The sequence below is a fragment of the Eleutherodactylus coqui genome, chromosome 3, assembly GCF_035609145.1.
Source record: "Eleutherodactylus coqui strain aEleCoq1 chromosome 3, aEleCoq1.hap1, whole genome shotgun sequence".
In the NCBI taxonomy this organism is placed as follows: Eukaryota; Metazoa; Chordata; class Amphibia; order Anura; family Eleutherodactylidae; genus Eleutherodactylus; species Eleutherodactylus coqui.
The window spans coordinates 198,069,395-198,087,846 of NC_089839.1; the positions used below are offsets into that span (position 1 = coordinate 198,069,395).

The 18,452-nt window shown below is 44.4% G+C and overlaps 1 protein-coding gene across 1 annotated transcript; it reads left to right on the top strand.

Moving 5' to 3' along the window:
• The first annotated feature begins 2,932 nt into the window (after positions 1-2,932).
• LOC136619922 (peroxisomal acyl-coenzyme A oxidase 2-like) lies at positions 2,933-17,743 on the top strand. Its single transcript, XM_066594643.1, has 4 exons — positions 2,933-2,987; positions 3,087-3,146; positions 15,558-15,719; positions 17,659-17,743. Exons 2-4 carry the CDS (start codon positions 3,106-3,108, stop codon positions 17,696-17,698), a joined length of 243 nt encoding a protein of 80 aa, XP_066450740.1. The 5' UTR covers positions 2,933-2,987; positions 3,087-3,105; the 3' UTR covers positions 17,699-17,743.
• Positions 17,744-18,452: the final 709 nt, after the last annotated feature.

The following is an 18,452-nucleotide window of genomic DNA, read 5'->3' on the forward strand; positions in this document are numbered from 1 at the left end:
GCAAACATTACTATGCACAAGTTTAAATGGCTTTTAACGATGGTTTCTACTCACCGTTCCAGCGTTTCAGCAACTTATAAAATTTCTTCCAAGGTGCACCGGGGTTTTCTCCCATGGTGCACCGCGCTTGATGGAGCCCGACGTGCGCGCTCCCGAGACACCGGTCACGTGATTCAGTCAATGACATCGCGGGAGGCGGGGAACTCTACTGCTTGTAATGCCTATTCCAGCCACCCCATTGGTTGGACGGCACGACAAGCAGTAGGGAGGTGGAGTGATTTGAGAGGCCGTGCAAGGGAGGATTCAGCCACCACATGTTTCTCACTGACATTTTCCATAAAGAAGCCTAGATAAGAGCACCCGACCCACTCCCCGCAGCAAATAACCCCCTCCATCGAGCCCTCTATATAGTCCCCGTTGATGCACTGTCTCAGCACCTCCTATATACTGCCTATATACTGACAATAATTGGCCTGCAACCTGCCAACTTACTGCTTGTAATCTGTCTGTAATCCATCCAACAATCTGCATACAATCTGCCTGCAATGTGCCTGTAATCTGCCTGCAATCTGTCTGCAATCTGCCTGCAATCTGCCTGCAATGTGCCTGTAATCTGCCTGCAATCTGCCTGTAATCCGTCAAACGATCGGCATACAATCTGCCTAATTACTGCTTGTAATCTGTCTGTAATCCATCCTACAATCCATCTACAATCTGCATACAATCTGCCTACTTACTGTTTGTAATCTGTAATCCATCCTACAATCTGCATACAATCTGCCTGCAATCTGCCTATTTACTGCTTGTAATCTGTCTACAATCTGCATACAATCTGCCTACTTACTGCTTGTAATCTGTCTGTAATCCATCCTACAATCTGCATACAATCTGCCTTGCTGCTTGTAATCTGTCTGTAATCCATCCCACAATCTGCCTACAATCTGCATACAATCTTCCTACTTACTGCGTGTAATCTGTCTGTAATCCATCCTACAATCTGCCTACAATCTGCCTACTTACTGCTTGTAATCTGTCTGTAATCTGCCTACAATCTGCATACAATCTGCCTGCTATCTGCCTGCAATCTGCCTACTTACTGCTTGTAATCTGTCTACAATCTGCATACAATCTGCCTACTTACTGCTTGTAATCTGTCTGTAATCCATCCTACAATCTGCATACAATCTGCCTACTTACTGCTTGTAATCTGTCTGTAATCCATCCTGCAATCTGCATACAATCTCCCTACTTACTGCTTGTAATCTGTCTGTAATCCATCCTACAATATGCCTACAATCTGCATACAATCTGCCTACTTACTGCTTGTAATCTGTCTGTAATCCATCCTACAATCTGCCTACACTCTGCATACAATCTGCCTGCAATCTGCCTACTTACTGCTTGTAATCTGTCTGTAATCGATCCTACAATCTGCATATAATCTGCCTACTTACTGCTTGTAATCTGTCTACAATCTGAATACAATCTGCATACAATCTGCCTGCAATATGCCTGTAATCTGCCTGCAATCTGCCTGTAATCCGTCAAACGATCTGCATACAATCTTCATACAATCTGCCTACTTACTGCTTGTAATCTGTCTTTAATCCATCCTACAATCTGCCTACAATCTGCATACAATCTGCCTGCAATCTGCCCGCAATCTGCCTACTTACTGCTTGTAATCTGTCTACAATCTGCCTACTTATTTCTTGTAATCTATCTGTATTCCATCCTACAATCTGCATACAATCTGCCTACTTACTGCTTGTAATCTGTCTGTAATCCATTCTACAATCTGCCTACAATCTGCATACAATCTGCCTGCAATCTGCCTACAATCTGCCTACTTACTGCTTGTAATCTGTCTGTAATCCATCCGACAATCTGCCTACAATCTGCATACAATCTGCCTGCAATCTGCCTGCAATGTGCCTTCAATCTGCCTGTAATCCGTCAAACGATCTGCATACAATCTGCCTACTTACTGCCTGTAATCTGTCTGTAATCCATCCTACAATCTGCCTACAATCTGCATACTTACTGCTTGTAATCTGTCTGTAATGCATCCTACAATCTGCCTACAATCTGCATACAATCTGCCTATTTACTGCTTGTAATCTGTCTGTAATTCATCCTACAATTTGCCTACTTACTGCTTGTAATCTGCATACAATCTGCATGCAATCTGCCTAGTTACTGCTTGTAATCTGTCTGCAATCCATCCTGCAATCTGCCTACAATCTGCCTACTTACTGCTTGTAATCTGCCTACAATCTGCCTGCAATCTGCCTACTTACTGCTTGGAATCTGTCTGTAATCCATCCTACAATCTGCATACAATCTGCCCACTTACTGCTTGTAATCTGCATACAATCTGCCTACTTACTGCTTGTAGTCTGTCTGTAATCCATCCTACAATCTGCCTGCAATCTGCCTACTTACTGCTTGTAATCTGCCTACAATCTGCATACAATCTGCCTGCAATCTGCCTACTTACTGCTTGGAATCTGTCTGTAATCCATCCTACAATCTGCATACAATCTGCCTACTTACTGCTTGTAATCTGCATACAATCTGCCTTCTTACTGCTTTTAATCTGTCTGTAATCCATCCTACCATCTGCCTGCAATCTGCCTACTTACTGCTTGGAATCTGCCTACAATCTGCATACAATCTGACTGCAATCTGCCTACTTACTGCTTGGAATCTGTCTGTAGTCCATCCTACAATCTGCATACAATCTGCCTACTTACTGCTTGGAATCTGTCTGTTTTACATCCAACAATCTGCCTGCTATTTGCCTACAATATACATATGTAAGATGGGAATGGGAAATAGTTACATTTTCCATAACTGTTATAGCACTGCAATTAATTATTTGTACTTTGATTTTGTTTATTTAGTCAAAATCACACACCACCATGTCCCACCTGGAGGAAGACCTTGAATTTGAAATTGAATCTTCATCCGATTCTGTTGGAGAGGTAAGACTTTGCTGCAAATAGAATTTGTTTAGTTATAAGGCTTTGCAGCAAACCATGCCAAAAACATAATGAAAGTAATGTTGATCTTTTTTTTCGCAGGAATACATTTCTGATTCCGATGAAAATGAGGATGCTCCAGAAAGGTGGCAGTATACTGAGGTAGGTGGTAACATTGTAAAAATTCTGATGGGTTTGTAATAGAGATGAGTGAACCTACTCGTTTCGAGTAATTACTCGATCGAGGACCACGATTTTCGAGTACTTCCGTACTCGGGTGAAAAGATTCGGGGGGTGCCGGGTGGTTTGACGGAGCGGGGTGTAGCAGCGGGGAACAGGGGGGAGCCCGAGTGTGTATGTGTATATACAGTCACATGTACTTACGTGTGTGTGTGTGCATATATACACACGCACGTGTGTATGTGTTTATGCAAACACACACGTACGCACGTGTGTATGTGTTTATGCAAACACACACGTACGCACGTGTGTATGTGTTTATGCAAACACACACGTACGCACGTGTGTATGTGTTTATACAGTATTCTTCATATGTAATCCCTTCTTAGGTTCAACAACAACTGGCAGACTCCCTATATGCTCAGGCGGACATAAGCAGTGTCCAGTGCTTTCAAAATGATCCACAGGGAGCACCAGAAGAGGGTGCGTCGGAATCCACTCAAGATCCATATGGCAGGCTTGCCAATACAGAGTGGTGTCACTGCGGGCAGTGCATTAGGATGCCCACAGTGTCAGAGTGTGTCTGCTGCAGAGAACACAATGTTGTCCTCCAGATGTTACCAGAAGACTGCCTATGTGTAACACAGCATCCACTATTTGCACAGTATGCGCTTGTGTGCGAAAACCTTGAACACGCGATCAGACCATCTGCACTGTTCACCAGGAGACATTATGACACAACAAACAATAGGTATTTATTACAATTTTATTGTAAAACACACAGGGCAATGCAAGTATAGTTTTTAAAAAGGAAAAAGTTTATTGAAAAAAAAAAAAAAAGTTTACTGATTGAAAAAGGCAACATGGAAAAACATAAGATATTATCAATGCACCATCCTTTTTTTAAAATTTTTCTTTTAATGTAGACTTCATTAAAAAATTTAATAAGTATTCCAAATTAATATAGTTCTTTTTCCTTTTTTCTTAGGGTGATGCGCGTTGGCGCGTATCGGTCATATACAGCTTGGATACACGGTTTCCTGGGGAAACACAATAGAATCCCCATACCATCGTGTGTAATAAAAGCAATCTGGACAGTTTACCCTGATCCTCAAGGAAACTACACAGGTTTCCAATTCTACATGGACCTGACGGAAAGCAATTTTGCAATAAATTGTATACGCGTACGAGTACACGCGTATGCGCGCGGGCATGTTTACGCGTATACGTATTCGTGTGTATATATATGTGTGTGTATATATATATGTGTGTATATATGTGTATATATATATATATATGTGTGTGTCTATATATATATGTGTATATGTGTGTGTGTGTGTGTGTATATATATATATGTGTGTGCATGTGTATATGTGTGTATGTATATATATATATATATATATATATGTGTATGTGTATATGTGTGTATATATATATATATATATATATATATATATATATATATGTGTATGTATATATACGCACACACACATATATATTCACAAACACATGCACCTACTTTATATGTAGTGTTAGCACTATAATTTACATCCCCCCCCAAAAAATTGCAATGAGGTATTGGTTAATAAAATGACCAAATTTACAATTTTTTGGCTAAAACATTTTATAAATATTATTGCTATACATTTAAATACGTGTGTCATTAATTTGGTCATTTTACCGTAAGCCCGCAATCCACGACAAGGATCCTCATTCTCTTGCGAGACCTATCTAAAAAAATAACAAAAGTCCCTAACTAAAAAATTTTACCGTAATGGACGAAAAAATGGTTTTTACAAAATTATCAAAAATGTTGTAGTGAAAATGTAAAAATTGTTAAAAACACCCGCAAAAATATGCGTAGGATTTATGGGATGAGACTGGCAACATTTCACATTGTACCAGTTATATGTTCTATACAAAAAAGGCATGTTATGCAGATGATTGCAAAGAGGAAAAAGGGATGAAAATGCGATTTACAAAAGGGCATAGAGCGCATAGGGAAAAAATAAGGATAAGCGAGCACAAGTTTAAATAAATAAAACTATACACACATGGAAATAAGACTGAAACGCACATGTAAACTATACAAAATACAACGTAAATAATAGAGAGACACACAGATAAAAGAGACAGACGAACCAGTGAAAATTACAGAGTTCTATTTACAAGAGACAGACACATGAAAAAATAGACAGATGCGCATGATGGAAAAATATTACTTACTATATTTTTCGTTAAAGTTTGTTGGGATTTTTTTTTTAATACCCACCCAAATTTTTTCTTTACTACCTTGGAAATCTACTTTGAAATTTGTGAACCAATTCCTCTTCACTGGGTTTCACAACAGGTGCAATATTTTGAGGGAATTCTGAGGATTTTGAATGCCAGGAGATGGACATCTCACCTTTAGCGAACATCATAATCTCACGAATGATGTCAAATACAAATTCAATGGACTTCGGCTCATAAAGAGCTTTCAAAATCCACTCCTTTCGTGCTTTTGAGTACTCCACTGGGTAAGACTTCTGGTCCTCGCTCCTGTCTTCTGATCGCGTTCTTCTGAGCTTTTGAATTCTACCTACGTTGTAATTGTGGTCTAGAACAGCAAGTTGAGTTCTAGCCACCATTCCGTCATAAAAAAAATGAATTCGTTTGGGCCTGTATTTCAATACACTGGCGTGATAAATCTCCAAATCGCCAGTGTGACAAAAATTGGAAAGATGGCGGATGTCTTTCAGTAAGCTTGTTTTCAGAACCACGGTTTTGACTTTGATGTGTGCTGTACTGTCAGGGGTTAACCAAGCGGTGGTTGGTTCCAGAAGTGCGTGACTGCAGCGGTGATATTGGGCATTGTTCTCCCACTCGTGAACGTCGATTATGTGATTTGTTGCCGATTTCCATTTCTCTACCAGTAAATCGGGATTTCTTTTACTGGTATGCGAACACCACCACAGATGATTTTTGAGGCTCGATATCCATGGGGCAATGGTTGCGCAGTGAGTGCTTTTGGATGCCACAAGCAACTGCTTGCCGACTGCTTTGGCCACATGCCAGACATCAAATTCGTGCATTATTTCTGGGAATTCCTGGTGAATTACCTTACGGATTGAGACATGCCGATCAGTTGCCAAAATTTGAACATTTAATTTATCGGCGATCAATTCAAGTAGTGTTTTCCGGAATGCAGTAGTTTCGAGCGAAACAGACGAAGCAGGTGGAACAAGTTGTTCCACCGTGAAGCCCACAATTTTTTTGCTCTTCAACTCCAAAAAAGTGTACACGGTGTACTTTGCAGAAAAACCAGGGCTATCGGATTGCCCATCGCCAGCTAAACACACGGGTGTTGATTTCATTTGTGCAATTAGATTTGCCCTCTGCTGCATCCAATGATTATCTATCACTGGGAATAATAAGTTATGTTGGTGGTAGAAAGTTGTTTTTGAGATTCCTAGAAGTTTCAGAATCTGTAGCATATTACTAACTTTTGCGAAATTTGATCCGCTCAGAAGGACACTGCAAGCAAGTAAAATGTTCCCCGCCGGACAATTGTGGATGAGGGGTTGGCTTCGCCACAAGTTGCAGGTGTGACCTCTTTGGCAAACAGATTTCACAATTACCATCGATCCCTTTGGGAAAATCCTGACGTGGGTTAGTTTCAGAAAGCATTGCTTTCTGTAAGGGCAAGGGATCATGGAAAATAAAGCCATCAAGGAGCTTTTGAAAACCATGTACTTTTTTTCAGCGGATGGGTCCATCTCTGTTGCAGCTAAGCTTTCAAATTCTGGTAAGGGGTAGCTCAAGGGGTTATCGGAATCAGAAGGAATGGCAACATCCTCACTACCAGAACTCTCCGATGCTTGCGAGAGTCTAAAGGTCGAGTCGTTTGGATCATCCGAAAAAACAGTGGAAAAGCTTTCCTCCAAAGTAGAAGCAATATTGCAACTTGATGGTTGCATATTGATTCTATCGGCCTCATTTGCTGTTTTTGAAATTGGGCTCTCTTCTGGTTTCTCTTGGACGGCAATATTACCCATATTGGAATTTACTGGTGTTGCAGAGCACGGAGTCCCCTGTGGGATTTTAAATAAACTTGGATTCTGGTGTGGACTGGCTTCTATTACTTTGCATTGGATGCCAATGCTTCTTGACTGGAGTTGTGTCCTCTGTTGCGATTTATTTGCCGCTGCTTGGCAGGCCTTGCATTTACCCCTTTCTGCATTGCTTGCTTTGGTGTCGGTTCGTCTTTCCTCAAACTGTCTTTTGAAATTGACGATTACCTTTGCTTCTACTGCACAACCTTCACTGAATACTGTCAAAGGAATTTCTAACTGGGTTTCATCACCTTGTAAATACACGTCGACGGTAATTTCTTGAACCGCGCTAGGTGCATCCAGGGTAGATTCTTCACGCAAAGTTTCTTCCCTTGAAGTTTCTTCCCTCAAAGTTTCTTCGGCTGAACTTTACGACTGTTGCGTCTCCCCAATTCTTCAGCGTTTTCTTGAAGGTTCACCTTTCTTTGCTAACCGGTTAGCTCGGGTCTCAATTTCCAACACTGTTGGGAATATACTTGGCACAGCATTGGGATTCAATTTTTTACGGTTGCCGACTATTATGTAGCAATCCTCCTTGAAATGTTTGCTGCACAACCGATAACTATAAGAATCTTTTTTTGGGGAAATCTTTTTAAGCCACTCTTCGACGTCCACGAAGATGTGAGGAGCCTGCTGTAGCCAAAGTCTTGTTTTTTCCATATTCATTGGAAACACATGAAGACAAGCACTTTCACCTCCCTTCTTCCAGTATGTGGTGCAAGTTGGAACCACACAACTAGGCATTGTGATTTTGTGTTTTAAAGGGGCTGTGATCTGCTGTGTGTGGGAAAGAAAATGTGGTGCAAATACTCACCCTCCTGCAGTGACTTCGGAAGAAGATCACGAGTGCAAACCCGGGAATCGCCACTGGCCACCGATGCGCTCCGACGTATACACTCTGCATTTTAAAGACAAGAAGGCATAGATCAACCGAGATGCTAAGCTACAACAACCAACCCACCCACCCGCAGATAGACAGACAAATATACACAGACACATCCATCCATCAGCATATATACATGCATCCATCCCTAGACACACAGAACCACACACATCCACACGGCCTCATCCATCCGCCCATGCGGCCCCATCCATCCATGCATCCACACAGACTTATACATGCATCATCACAGAGACACACATCCACCCATGCGGCCCCAACCATCCATGCATCCACACAGACTTATACATGCATCATCACAGAGACACACATCCGCCCATGCGGCTCCAACCATCCATGCGGCCTCATCCATCCATGCATCAACACAGACTTATACATGCATCATCACATAGACACACATCCGCCCATGCGGCCCCAACCATCCATGCGGCCTCATCCATCCATGCATCCACACAGACTTATACATGCATCATCACATAAACACACATCCGCCCATGCGGCCCCAACCATCCATGCATCCACACAGACTTATACATGCATCATCACATAGACACACATCCGCCCATGCGGCCCCAACCATCCATGCATCCACACAGACTTATACATGCATCATCACAGAGACACACATCCGCCCATGTGGCCCCAACCGCCCATGCGGCCCCAACCATCCATGCAGCCCCAACCATCCATGCATCCACACAGACTTATACATGCATCATCACATAGACACACATCCGCCCATGCGGCCCCAACCATCCATGCGGCCTCATCCATCCATGCATCCACACAGACTTATACATGCATCATCACATAAACACACATCCGCCCATGCGGCCCCAACCATCCATGCATCCACACAGACTTATACATGCATCATCACATAGACACACATCCGCCCATGCGGCCCCAACCATCCATGCATCCACACAGACTTATACATGCATCATCACAGAGACACACATCCGCCCATGTGGCCCCAACCGCCCATGCGGCCCCAACCATCCATGCATCCACACAGACTTATACATGCATCATCACATAGACACACATCCGCCCATGCGGCCTCATCCATCTGCCCATGCGGCCTCATCCATCCGTCCATCCATGCATCCGCACGCACTTATGCACACACGCACACACATCCATCCATGCATCCACAGAGACTTATACATGCATCATCACAGAGACACACATCCGCCCATGCGGCCCCAACCATCCATGCATCCACACAGAGACACACATCCGCCCATGCGGCCCCAATCATCCATGCGGCCCCAACCATCCATGCATCCACACAGACTTAAAAATGCATCTTCACAGAGACACACATCCGCCCATGCGGCCCCAACCATCCATGCGGCCCCAACCATCCATGCATCCACACAGACTTAAAAATGCATCTTCACAGAGATACACATCCGCCCATGCGGCCCCATCCATCCATGCATCCACACAGACTTATACATGCATCATCACATAGACACACATCCATCCATGCATTCATTCATGCAGCCTCATCCATCCCTCCATCCAGCAGGCCCTGGAAAACTGGCCCCTCATCCCCACAGAACTGGCCCCAGGGGCGCTGCGGTACTGCCCAGGGCACAGTGGTAGGCCAACATAAATACAGCAGGGCACCCCAATTGTAAGTCTGGGGCAAAGAAAGTCCCCCCCAGCGCCGACAGCACCCCCGACCCCTCACTTACCCAGGCGGCTGCACGGCGGCTTTGATTGTGTTCGTCCCGGGTGGCTGGCGACGCCGCCATTACCGAAAGAATCTGGGCTGTGAAGTCATAGAGGGGTCTGTTCTGGGGTTTGCATTTCTTCAGGGGGTCTGGTCCCTAAATACCATTTACTGACATCAAACTGTGACCAATGACTCTGCCGCTCCTCCGTTGTATATGATTTGTGCTTAACTAAGCTATTATTAACTAAGCTATTAATATGAGCAAAATGACAAAAACCATTTTACAGCTGTCAAAGGAATTTGGAATGATATAGAATTCTATAACAGACTTCATGTATCGAAAGGGCTTAAATAAAGAGAAGTGACGATGCAGGCTGTGATGACCAAAGTTCTGATTTTGGATCTAGTGCTAGGGATATAAGTTGTGAGATCTGATTGTGTAGTGGCCCAGAACTAATAGGGCCCCTCCAAAATGTCTGCTATATGTTGTCTGTATTGTCTTGTACATTGTCTTGGATTGGGGAATAAATCAGCAGAATGTGTATTAGAGTTTGCAGGAATGAAAGGGTTAATGTCTGCAAATGAGCTGTCTGTCTGCTGTAAATGTATCATTTTATGATGTGAGTTTGGAAGTCATGTGACCATGCTTCATATAGGTGTTTGCAAAGATTATGTGCAAGTCAGTCTGCAAAGAGTGAGTTTAGGAAAGTCAGTGTTGGAGTTTGCAAGAGAAGTTGGCAGGAGCCAGAGTTATTTGGACCCCCACAGACACTGAATGGTCTGCGTGTGTTATAATGGAAGAGGCTGAGCGATGGCCTAAAAGTTACCTTGGGACTACTACCCCTAGAAGTTCTACAGAATGAGCGGATGAGAGGAGATCGCCATGCAGCGCTGAGTGCTGCCTTTGAGAGTGAGTATTGACCGGTAGAGAGGTGGAAGAGAGAAGAAAGCCTTTACAGCTAAAAAATTTAAGCCTAATAGGAAAACTAACCGCTAACCCTCCACGGCAGGCAAAAAGCATTTAAGAGGCTGCAGCTGTTCCTGGCCTCCGTCAGTGCAGCGTGCGTCTATTGATTTGTACCCGCTATGGGCGGCTGTGAGCTGCGTCCCCGTCTGCAATAGCCCCGGTGACTCACCGAGCGTCCTGCGGTTTGCCCCAGTGGTGCTTCAGTCTCTTCTGCAGCACAGCATGAGCCGCCCCATCGGCGCTCATCAGCCCTCACATCGACTGTTGGTTCTGTCTGCAGCCTTCCCCACCTCCCCCCCCCCACTGCATCAGGTGGCCCAGTGGCGCTGAGATGTACCAGCTGGTCTGTCCGTTGCCTTCTTTCCCCACTGCATCAGGTGGCCCTGCAGCGCTCCCATCAGCAGAGCAACGCGTCTGTCGGCTGCCTTATCCCGCACAGCATGAGGAGCCTAACGGCAGACAGTGGGGCGCAAGTTTCTCCCCAACAGCATCAGCTGCCGATCGACTAACAGCGGGGCACGAGGGCCGGTAAAGGGGACTGCAGGTGGCACTGTACAGGCCCCGGGAACACTCACAGTGGGGCCGTAAAGGGGACATGGGCAGCCACAGACAGCAGTGCTGGCCGCCCATAGGAGCAATTACTGCAGGAGACCTCAGTGCCAGGACCTGTGAGGCTTAGGGAGGGGAGCATGCCGTGCAGCCAATCACTACAAGGGGGTGTCACCGACCTGTCAAGCAGCCACAATCTTGTCTCCACCCCTACTTCCTGGTGGTAACAAGATACAATAATACCGGAGTATATTGCATAGCTGCAGCACTGAATGGTTTACTGTCTGGACTATGTCTGGAAATGTATCTTTTGTTTGTTATATGACCTTGTCCCATAAATGTGTTTTCAAGGTGTATGATTGAGGGAGAAGGAGTGAAGTTCTGAGTCTGGAGAGAGCTCTGAGTTGTTTTGTGGAGTTCTTTGGTGGTTGTTGGAGTTCTGGTCTGCAAGAGAGGGAAGTCTGGCTGCATGCAGATACTTTCAACCTGCATGTGGTGAAGATGGAAAAGGCTGAGATTTGGCCTTTTCCCTGGGACTAATATCCCCAGGAGTTCCACTGAATGACTGAAATGAGTCCGCCATGCAGAGTTAAAGTCTTCAGGAGTGAGTGAGTGACCGTTAGAGAGTTTGTGCCTTTCTAAGGAGTATTTTTCCAGGAGCGGTGCTGCACAGATAACATGGACTGTGGGCGCGGTGTCATCCTGAGTTTGCCTCCCTGTCCTTACCACTCACCGGCAGCTGTATCAGAAGCTTGGTGCTGGGCTCTTGTGCCAGGGGGATTGTATGCTCGGATAACAGCCTGGTACTTATTGTAACACCAGGTACCGAAGAAACCTCAGATTTCCAGTGCTTAACCCCTTTGCAAGTCACGGTCAGTGTGATTGCGGCATCTAAACGTCTGACAGAGGGAGGGGGCTCCCTCTGTCACTTATCGGACCCCTGTGATGTGAACGTGAGGTCCTGATGGGTTGGTGAATACAGCCTCTGGGTCTGCCAGGTGGCCTATGAAGTCCAGTCTCTTGGCTGAGCTTTATACTGTGTTTCTCCGATAATAAAAAATATAAGACCTCCCCCCAAAATAAGCCATAGCTAAGCTACATGAAAAAAAACTGTGTATCGGTCCCTTGCATTGGGCTGTGGTGCTGCTGCAGGCTTCTGTGTACTCCTGAACGCCGACAGAGCATTCGCTTTCTGGTAGCGGTGCTTGAGTACCCCGCCTTCAGCAAACGATTGCTCTGATTGGTTGATCGAGCGCCATGTCAGCCAATCAGAAGCAGCACTCAATTAACCAATCACAGCCATTCAATTATGTCATTGAATGGTTAATCGAGTGCTGGCTCTGACTGGCTGACGCGGCGTTCGATGAACCAATCAGAGCAATGGTTTGCTGGAGGCGGGGTATTCATGCCCCGCCACCAGGAAGAGAATGTTCTGTCGGCGTTCAGGAGTACACAGAGGCCTGCTACAGTTCAGCGCGAGGGACCCAAATGCTGTCTACTAGGTGAGTATTATAAGCCTTCCCCCAAAATTAAGACACTGTGCCTCTTTTGGGGCAAAAATAATATAAGACGGTGTCTTTTTTTCAGGAAAACACGGTAGCTTTCCAATACACTACTATACTGATGTATTGCAGCTTATTAGAAAAATTTATAAAAGATGCTGATAATTAAGTTCCCTTACGATCCACAGTTCAGTCAGCCCATAGACAATCATTAGGCATCCGCAGGTAATTGAATACCTGAAAATGTCATTTTTCCGATTTGCGGATTGCATGAGCTCGAAAAAAAATCGCAGCATGCTCCATTTTCTGCGGATTCCCACAGCGCTCAGCCAATCACAGTCAGCGCTCACCTGTCAATCATTGATGGCTGGGTGCTGCCCCTGATTGGTTATGGCGCTCAGTCAATCAGGGCAGCGCTTTCTGGAGGTGGGGATTTTTCAATCCCTGGCCTCCAGAAGACAGACGGACGGCTCTTCTAGATGAGTTAATTTTTTTTTAAAATTTTTTTACAGCTAGAGAGGATTTTCAGAAAAGGGCTTATATTTCAAGCCCTGCCCCGAAAATCATTGCTGCGGTGCTTGGCTGCAACCCATTGCTTTCAATGGGGCTGCAGCAGCGCTAGCCCCATTGAAAGCAATGGATAGCATCACGGACCTCTATCACAGCTACGGCAGAGGATTCCTTCATCCCCGCCAGCCCCACTAAAAACAACGGGCGATAATGCTGCTTTTTCTTAGCGCTGTGAGTATGCAGTGAAAGCATCACAAATGAGAATAAAACCATTGGAAATCATTGGTTTCATTTTCATGCGTTTTCACTCACTCTCGCAACGCAAAATAGCCTATCACCTGTGTGAAGCTGGCCTGAGTTGTATGCAATCATGTGGGCTGCAGCTGTCATTCAATACCTACAAATCACTCAGTAGTGCTACAAGACCTTTCAGTGTAGCTGTAGGACCCATTCGGACATTTGCAAGCCATATGCTGTCCGTCTACACAGTCCCATAATAGGCAATGAGGATCTTAAAACAACTGATTCTTCACATGGACCGCAAACAGTTGGTGGAATTTGATAGCTATCCACCAAATTGCAGATACCTGATAGGACATGCTCTAATGACAGCAAAGACAATTATTGCTAAATACTGGAGAGGGCCCATCGTCCCAACATTTGGAGAGTTCAAGGACCGTATGGCAGAGCAGTGTGTATTTGAAAAATGGCTAGCGTTCAGAATTAATACATTGAACAAATATGGGGAGTCTTGGGATGTCTGGAGAAAATTCTTAAAGTCTTGACATGAGAAAAATATGTGATGCCAAATTTGTATTTTTTTTCTTTTTTTTTCTTTACTGGTTGAGTTGGTTACTGTTTGAAATCTGTCTGAACCGCTGACAAGTCAAGGAGATTGCCTCTTTCTATCATTACTATTTTGACAAAGATAAATATACCGATTTGTTTGTTAAATGCTATACCGAAAAAAAAAGGGGGAATATATTAATAAGATAACTGTACCCATTAGAACATTGTTAAACAAAATTTGTTGTGTATGATCTGTACTACATATGCGGAAATGTTATGTATGTCTATTATATCCTCAATTTAAAAAAACCTAATGTTTAAAAAAAAAAAAAAAAAAAATAACCTACTGGTGTTTCTGCTCTCTGCTAACCAACCTCATCCTGGCATCTCCACGTCAGTGTGTGGCACAACCACAACTCCCAGCACGCCTGCTGTCTCTGGGTCATTTTCGACTCTGATCTCTCCTTTACCCCGTATATCTAATCTCTCACCCGAACGTATCACCTGCACCTCAAGAACATCACAAGAATCCACTCCTGTCTCATCATGGACACTTTAAAAATGCTCACTGTTGCCCTCATCCATTCCTGGCTTCATTATTGCAACTCGTTGCTTATCGGCCTCCCCTGCACCTGACTCTCCCCACTCCAATCCATCCTGAGTGTGGCAGCAAGGCTCATCTTCCTTTACAGCCGCTTCTTGGACGCCTCTGCCCTGTGCCAGTCACTGCACTGGCTACCCATCAAATACAGAATACAATTCAAACTCACTACCTTCATCCAGAAAACTCTACATAGCACCGCGCCGCCCTTTATTGCTCCCCTCATCTCAATCCACCACCCAGCCTGCGTCCTCTGCTCCACTAATGAAATCAGATTAAGTGCCGCTTTAATTCGAACCTCTCATTCCCACCTCCAGGACTTCTTCAAAGCAGCACCAGTCCTCTGGAACGCTCTGCCCCAAACTATCCGGGGAATTCCTGACACATAAAACTTCTAGCGTGCTCTAAAAACGCACCTCTTCAGGTAGGCATACCACATTCCCTAAATGAAACCCTTCTTTACTCCACCTAATAACATGCTTCGTGTCCTATTGACTGCAATCCCTGCAGTAATACCGATTCAACCACCACACGGCTTAAGTTTGACCATCATCTATGTGTATAGCATCCCTCACTCTCCACCTCACCATACCGAGCCCTTCACCTTCTGTATCACCCCATTATCTGTAGTATGTAAGCTCGTTGGAGTGGGACCCTTACCCCAACTGTTTCCATCGATCGCTTACTTCATGTAACAGTGTTTTTTGTATGTTTGTTTCTTGTATTTGTTCTCCCCTGTTTGCACATTATATAAATGATAACAGATGTACCTACCTGCTCTAATTTCCTCAGTGAGCCTCGTTATCAAGGACCCCGTCTTCGCCCAGAATACATGTACTTCAAGACCCTCTTGGAGAGTTATGAAGGAGCCGTCAGGAACACTTTACACATGCGGAGGAAAATCGAGGAAATGGGATGGGATGAAAATGGACGGGAGGTTAAATATATTTCCAGGTTATTTATCCATATCTATGTATATATGATGTTAAAGGGATGGCTGATGCAGTAATTAAAGGGGAATATGTAGATTTCCATTGTAATTATTAAGCAGAGAGTACTCCAATCTAATCAAGTACCGAGCTTCGTAGGCTACAGTCAGTGGAGTTTTGGCCCACTGCCAGCAATGAAGTGACCTTGCTGGGTCTACAGATTGTTGGGTCAAGCAAGGCGAGATGTGAAGATTTTGAGTTTCATATCAGATGCAGAAGACAGAAAGTATCTACCATGTCTGACCTTCTGATTCTAGTATAAAATTTTGGCAACTTCTTCATGGGAATTTTCCCCTTGATTATGTTCAAACTTGCTGCATTTTTCACACTTTGCATTGAAAAACTGCAAACCTTTCCACAACACATTTGTTTGAACTTTTTTTACACAAGGTTCATGCCCAGTGGATCAGAAGATCCCTCTTATATAGACAGTGAGCAAGTTCTCACTTGTAAACAGGCAGTCGTTCATCTTTGAGTGACTGCCTGATCACAGTGAATGGAGGTAAGAAATCTATGGTGCGCTCAACCTCCATTCATTGAACGACTATCACTCCAGTGTGAATGCACAAAAGCGATAGTCATACTGACAACTGTCAGGCGCTTAAGCTCCCAGCAGTTGTCCCATCTAAAAGTACCCTTAGACTTGTGGTTGTCACCAGGGGCGTAACTATAGGGGATGCAGGGGATGCGGTTGCACCCGGGCCCAGGAGCCTTAAGGGGCCCATAAGGCCTCTCTTCTCCACATAGGGAGCCCAGTACTATGAATAAAGCATTATAGTTGGGGGCCCTGTTACAGATTTTGCATTGGGGCCCAGAAGATTCAAGTTACGCCTCTGGTTGCCACGTTTTTTTAACCCAACAACAGTAGCCAATGAATAAACTCACAGCTGGCTGTTACCATTCTTATATTATAGCACTATGCTCTAAGAATCCAAAGCCTCTTGAATTGTGTGAAAACTGATGATGGCCCCATAATGAGGCACCAGCCACAGACATCTCCCATATTGCAGGCGTGGCAGTGGAGGACACTTGGCCATAGCAACCTAATCATTATTTAAAGGCAACTATCATTGCTGGAAAAAAATTATTACCAGCACCGACCTTCAGATATATTTAGTGGCTAGACCAGTCGTTTACTAGCTGGGTGCCAACCCTACTTAGGCTGGCTTCACACGGGCAAGAAAATTGTGCAAGATTTGTGCGTTGATAGACGCTTAAATCTCACACAAATGTGAACCGCTTTTTTTAATGCCATCACACCCATGAGTGATTTTTTTCCCCCACATTGCATTGTTATGTGATGCTGGAAACAAATTGCGACATGTACTATCTTGTGCGTGCTCTTGCATCGCACCGCCCATTATTTTCAATGGGACCAGCGGCAGCATCGCACCATTTGCAATGCAAGGTTTTCCATTGAAAACAATTGGAGAAACTCTGCAAACAGCCGCGGGGGGGGGGGGGTGAGTGCCCTTCACCCCCATAGTGATGCGAGGCTGTTTTGACATGCAAACACCTCACATCCTCTGGAAAATCATATGGATGGCGAGCGTGATATAGGAGCGGGATTCTCTCCATTATGAAGTTAGCCTAAGACTGCGTTGTCCATATACAGTGGTGTGTAGAAGTTGCAGGTCAGGAAGTGTCAGTGTAGTGAGGAAGGCTTGTGCGCCCCATAGGCTGAGGGGTCTAGTCTCAGCCATGTCACTGAGTCCCAGATGTAGGTTCCCTAATAATCAGGCTCTTGAAAGGCCGAACTTTATACCCTTATCTTATTAATCCAAGTAATGCCAAAAAAATAGAGAAAAGCCAACAATTTGTCAATAGTAATAGAAGTGTTTTTGTAAACCGCAAAGCTGCTTAGGGCAAATTAGATGCATTTTTGTTATGCTCTGTATCTGCAGGAACATATCTGCGGGGTTTAGGGACCACAGCCACCTTTGATCCTATCACCCAGGAATTTATAATAGATACTCCACAGATACCAGCAACAAAGTGGTGGCCAGGAGGGTGTAAGTCATTTCTTTTTTTTGCACTCCAGTTCTTGATGTCTGTAATATAAAATGTTCCACACATGCCCAGATGGTAATTTCTGCATTTTTGATCTGAACAGTAGGAAAAACCAGCACACATGCTGTGGTCCTAGCCCAGCTATACAACAATGGACACAAGTACGACATACATCCATTTATAGTCCAGATGCGAAGTCTGAAGGACCACTCTCCACTGCCAGGTAACAATCTCAGTTCACTAGACCTTATGTATACGGACAACTAAACCCGATTCATAGATATCCTTATTCAATATCTCATTCCGAAATCATGAGCACTAATGTGGACTTGATTCCCTTTTGCTGCTATAATCTTCCTTTCTATGGATGATTTCCATTAGATTTTAGAACATAGCTGCAGATGTTCATGTCCATTCAGACATAAGACCATAAGTGAAATTGGGCACTGATATGGGGCACTAAGGCCTGGGTCAGATTTGGCATTGTAATACATAATAAAGGTTTCCAGTGGGACTTGGGACAGTGCTCTGTGCAGGACAGTCGTGGCTTGTACAATGGGGGTATTTTCATGATCATACAGGAAATGTGGTGGAAGGCCATCAATCTGACCAAAATAAAGCTGGCTGTATATTCTATCCTACCAAAGGTATTTTGACATCTGACAAGAACTGTGATGGCTTTCTCATG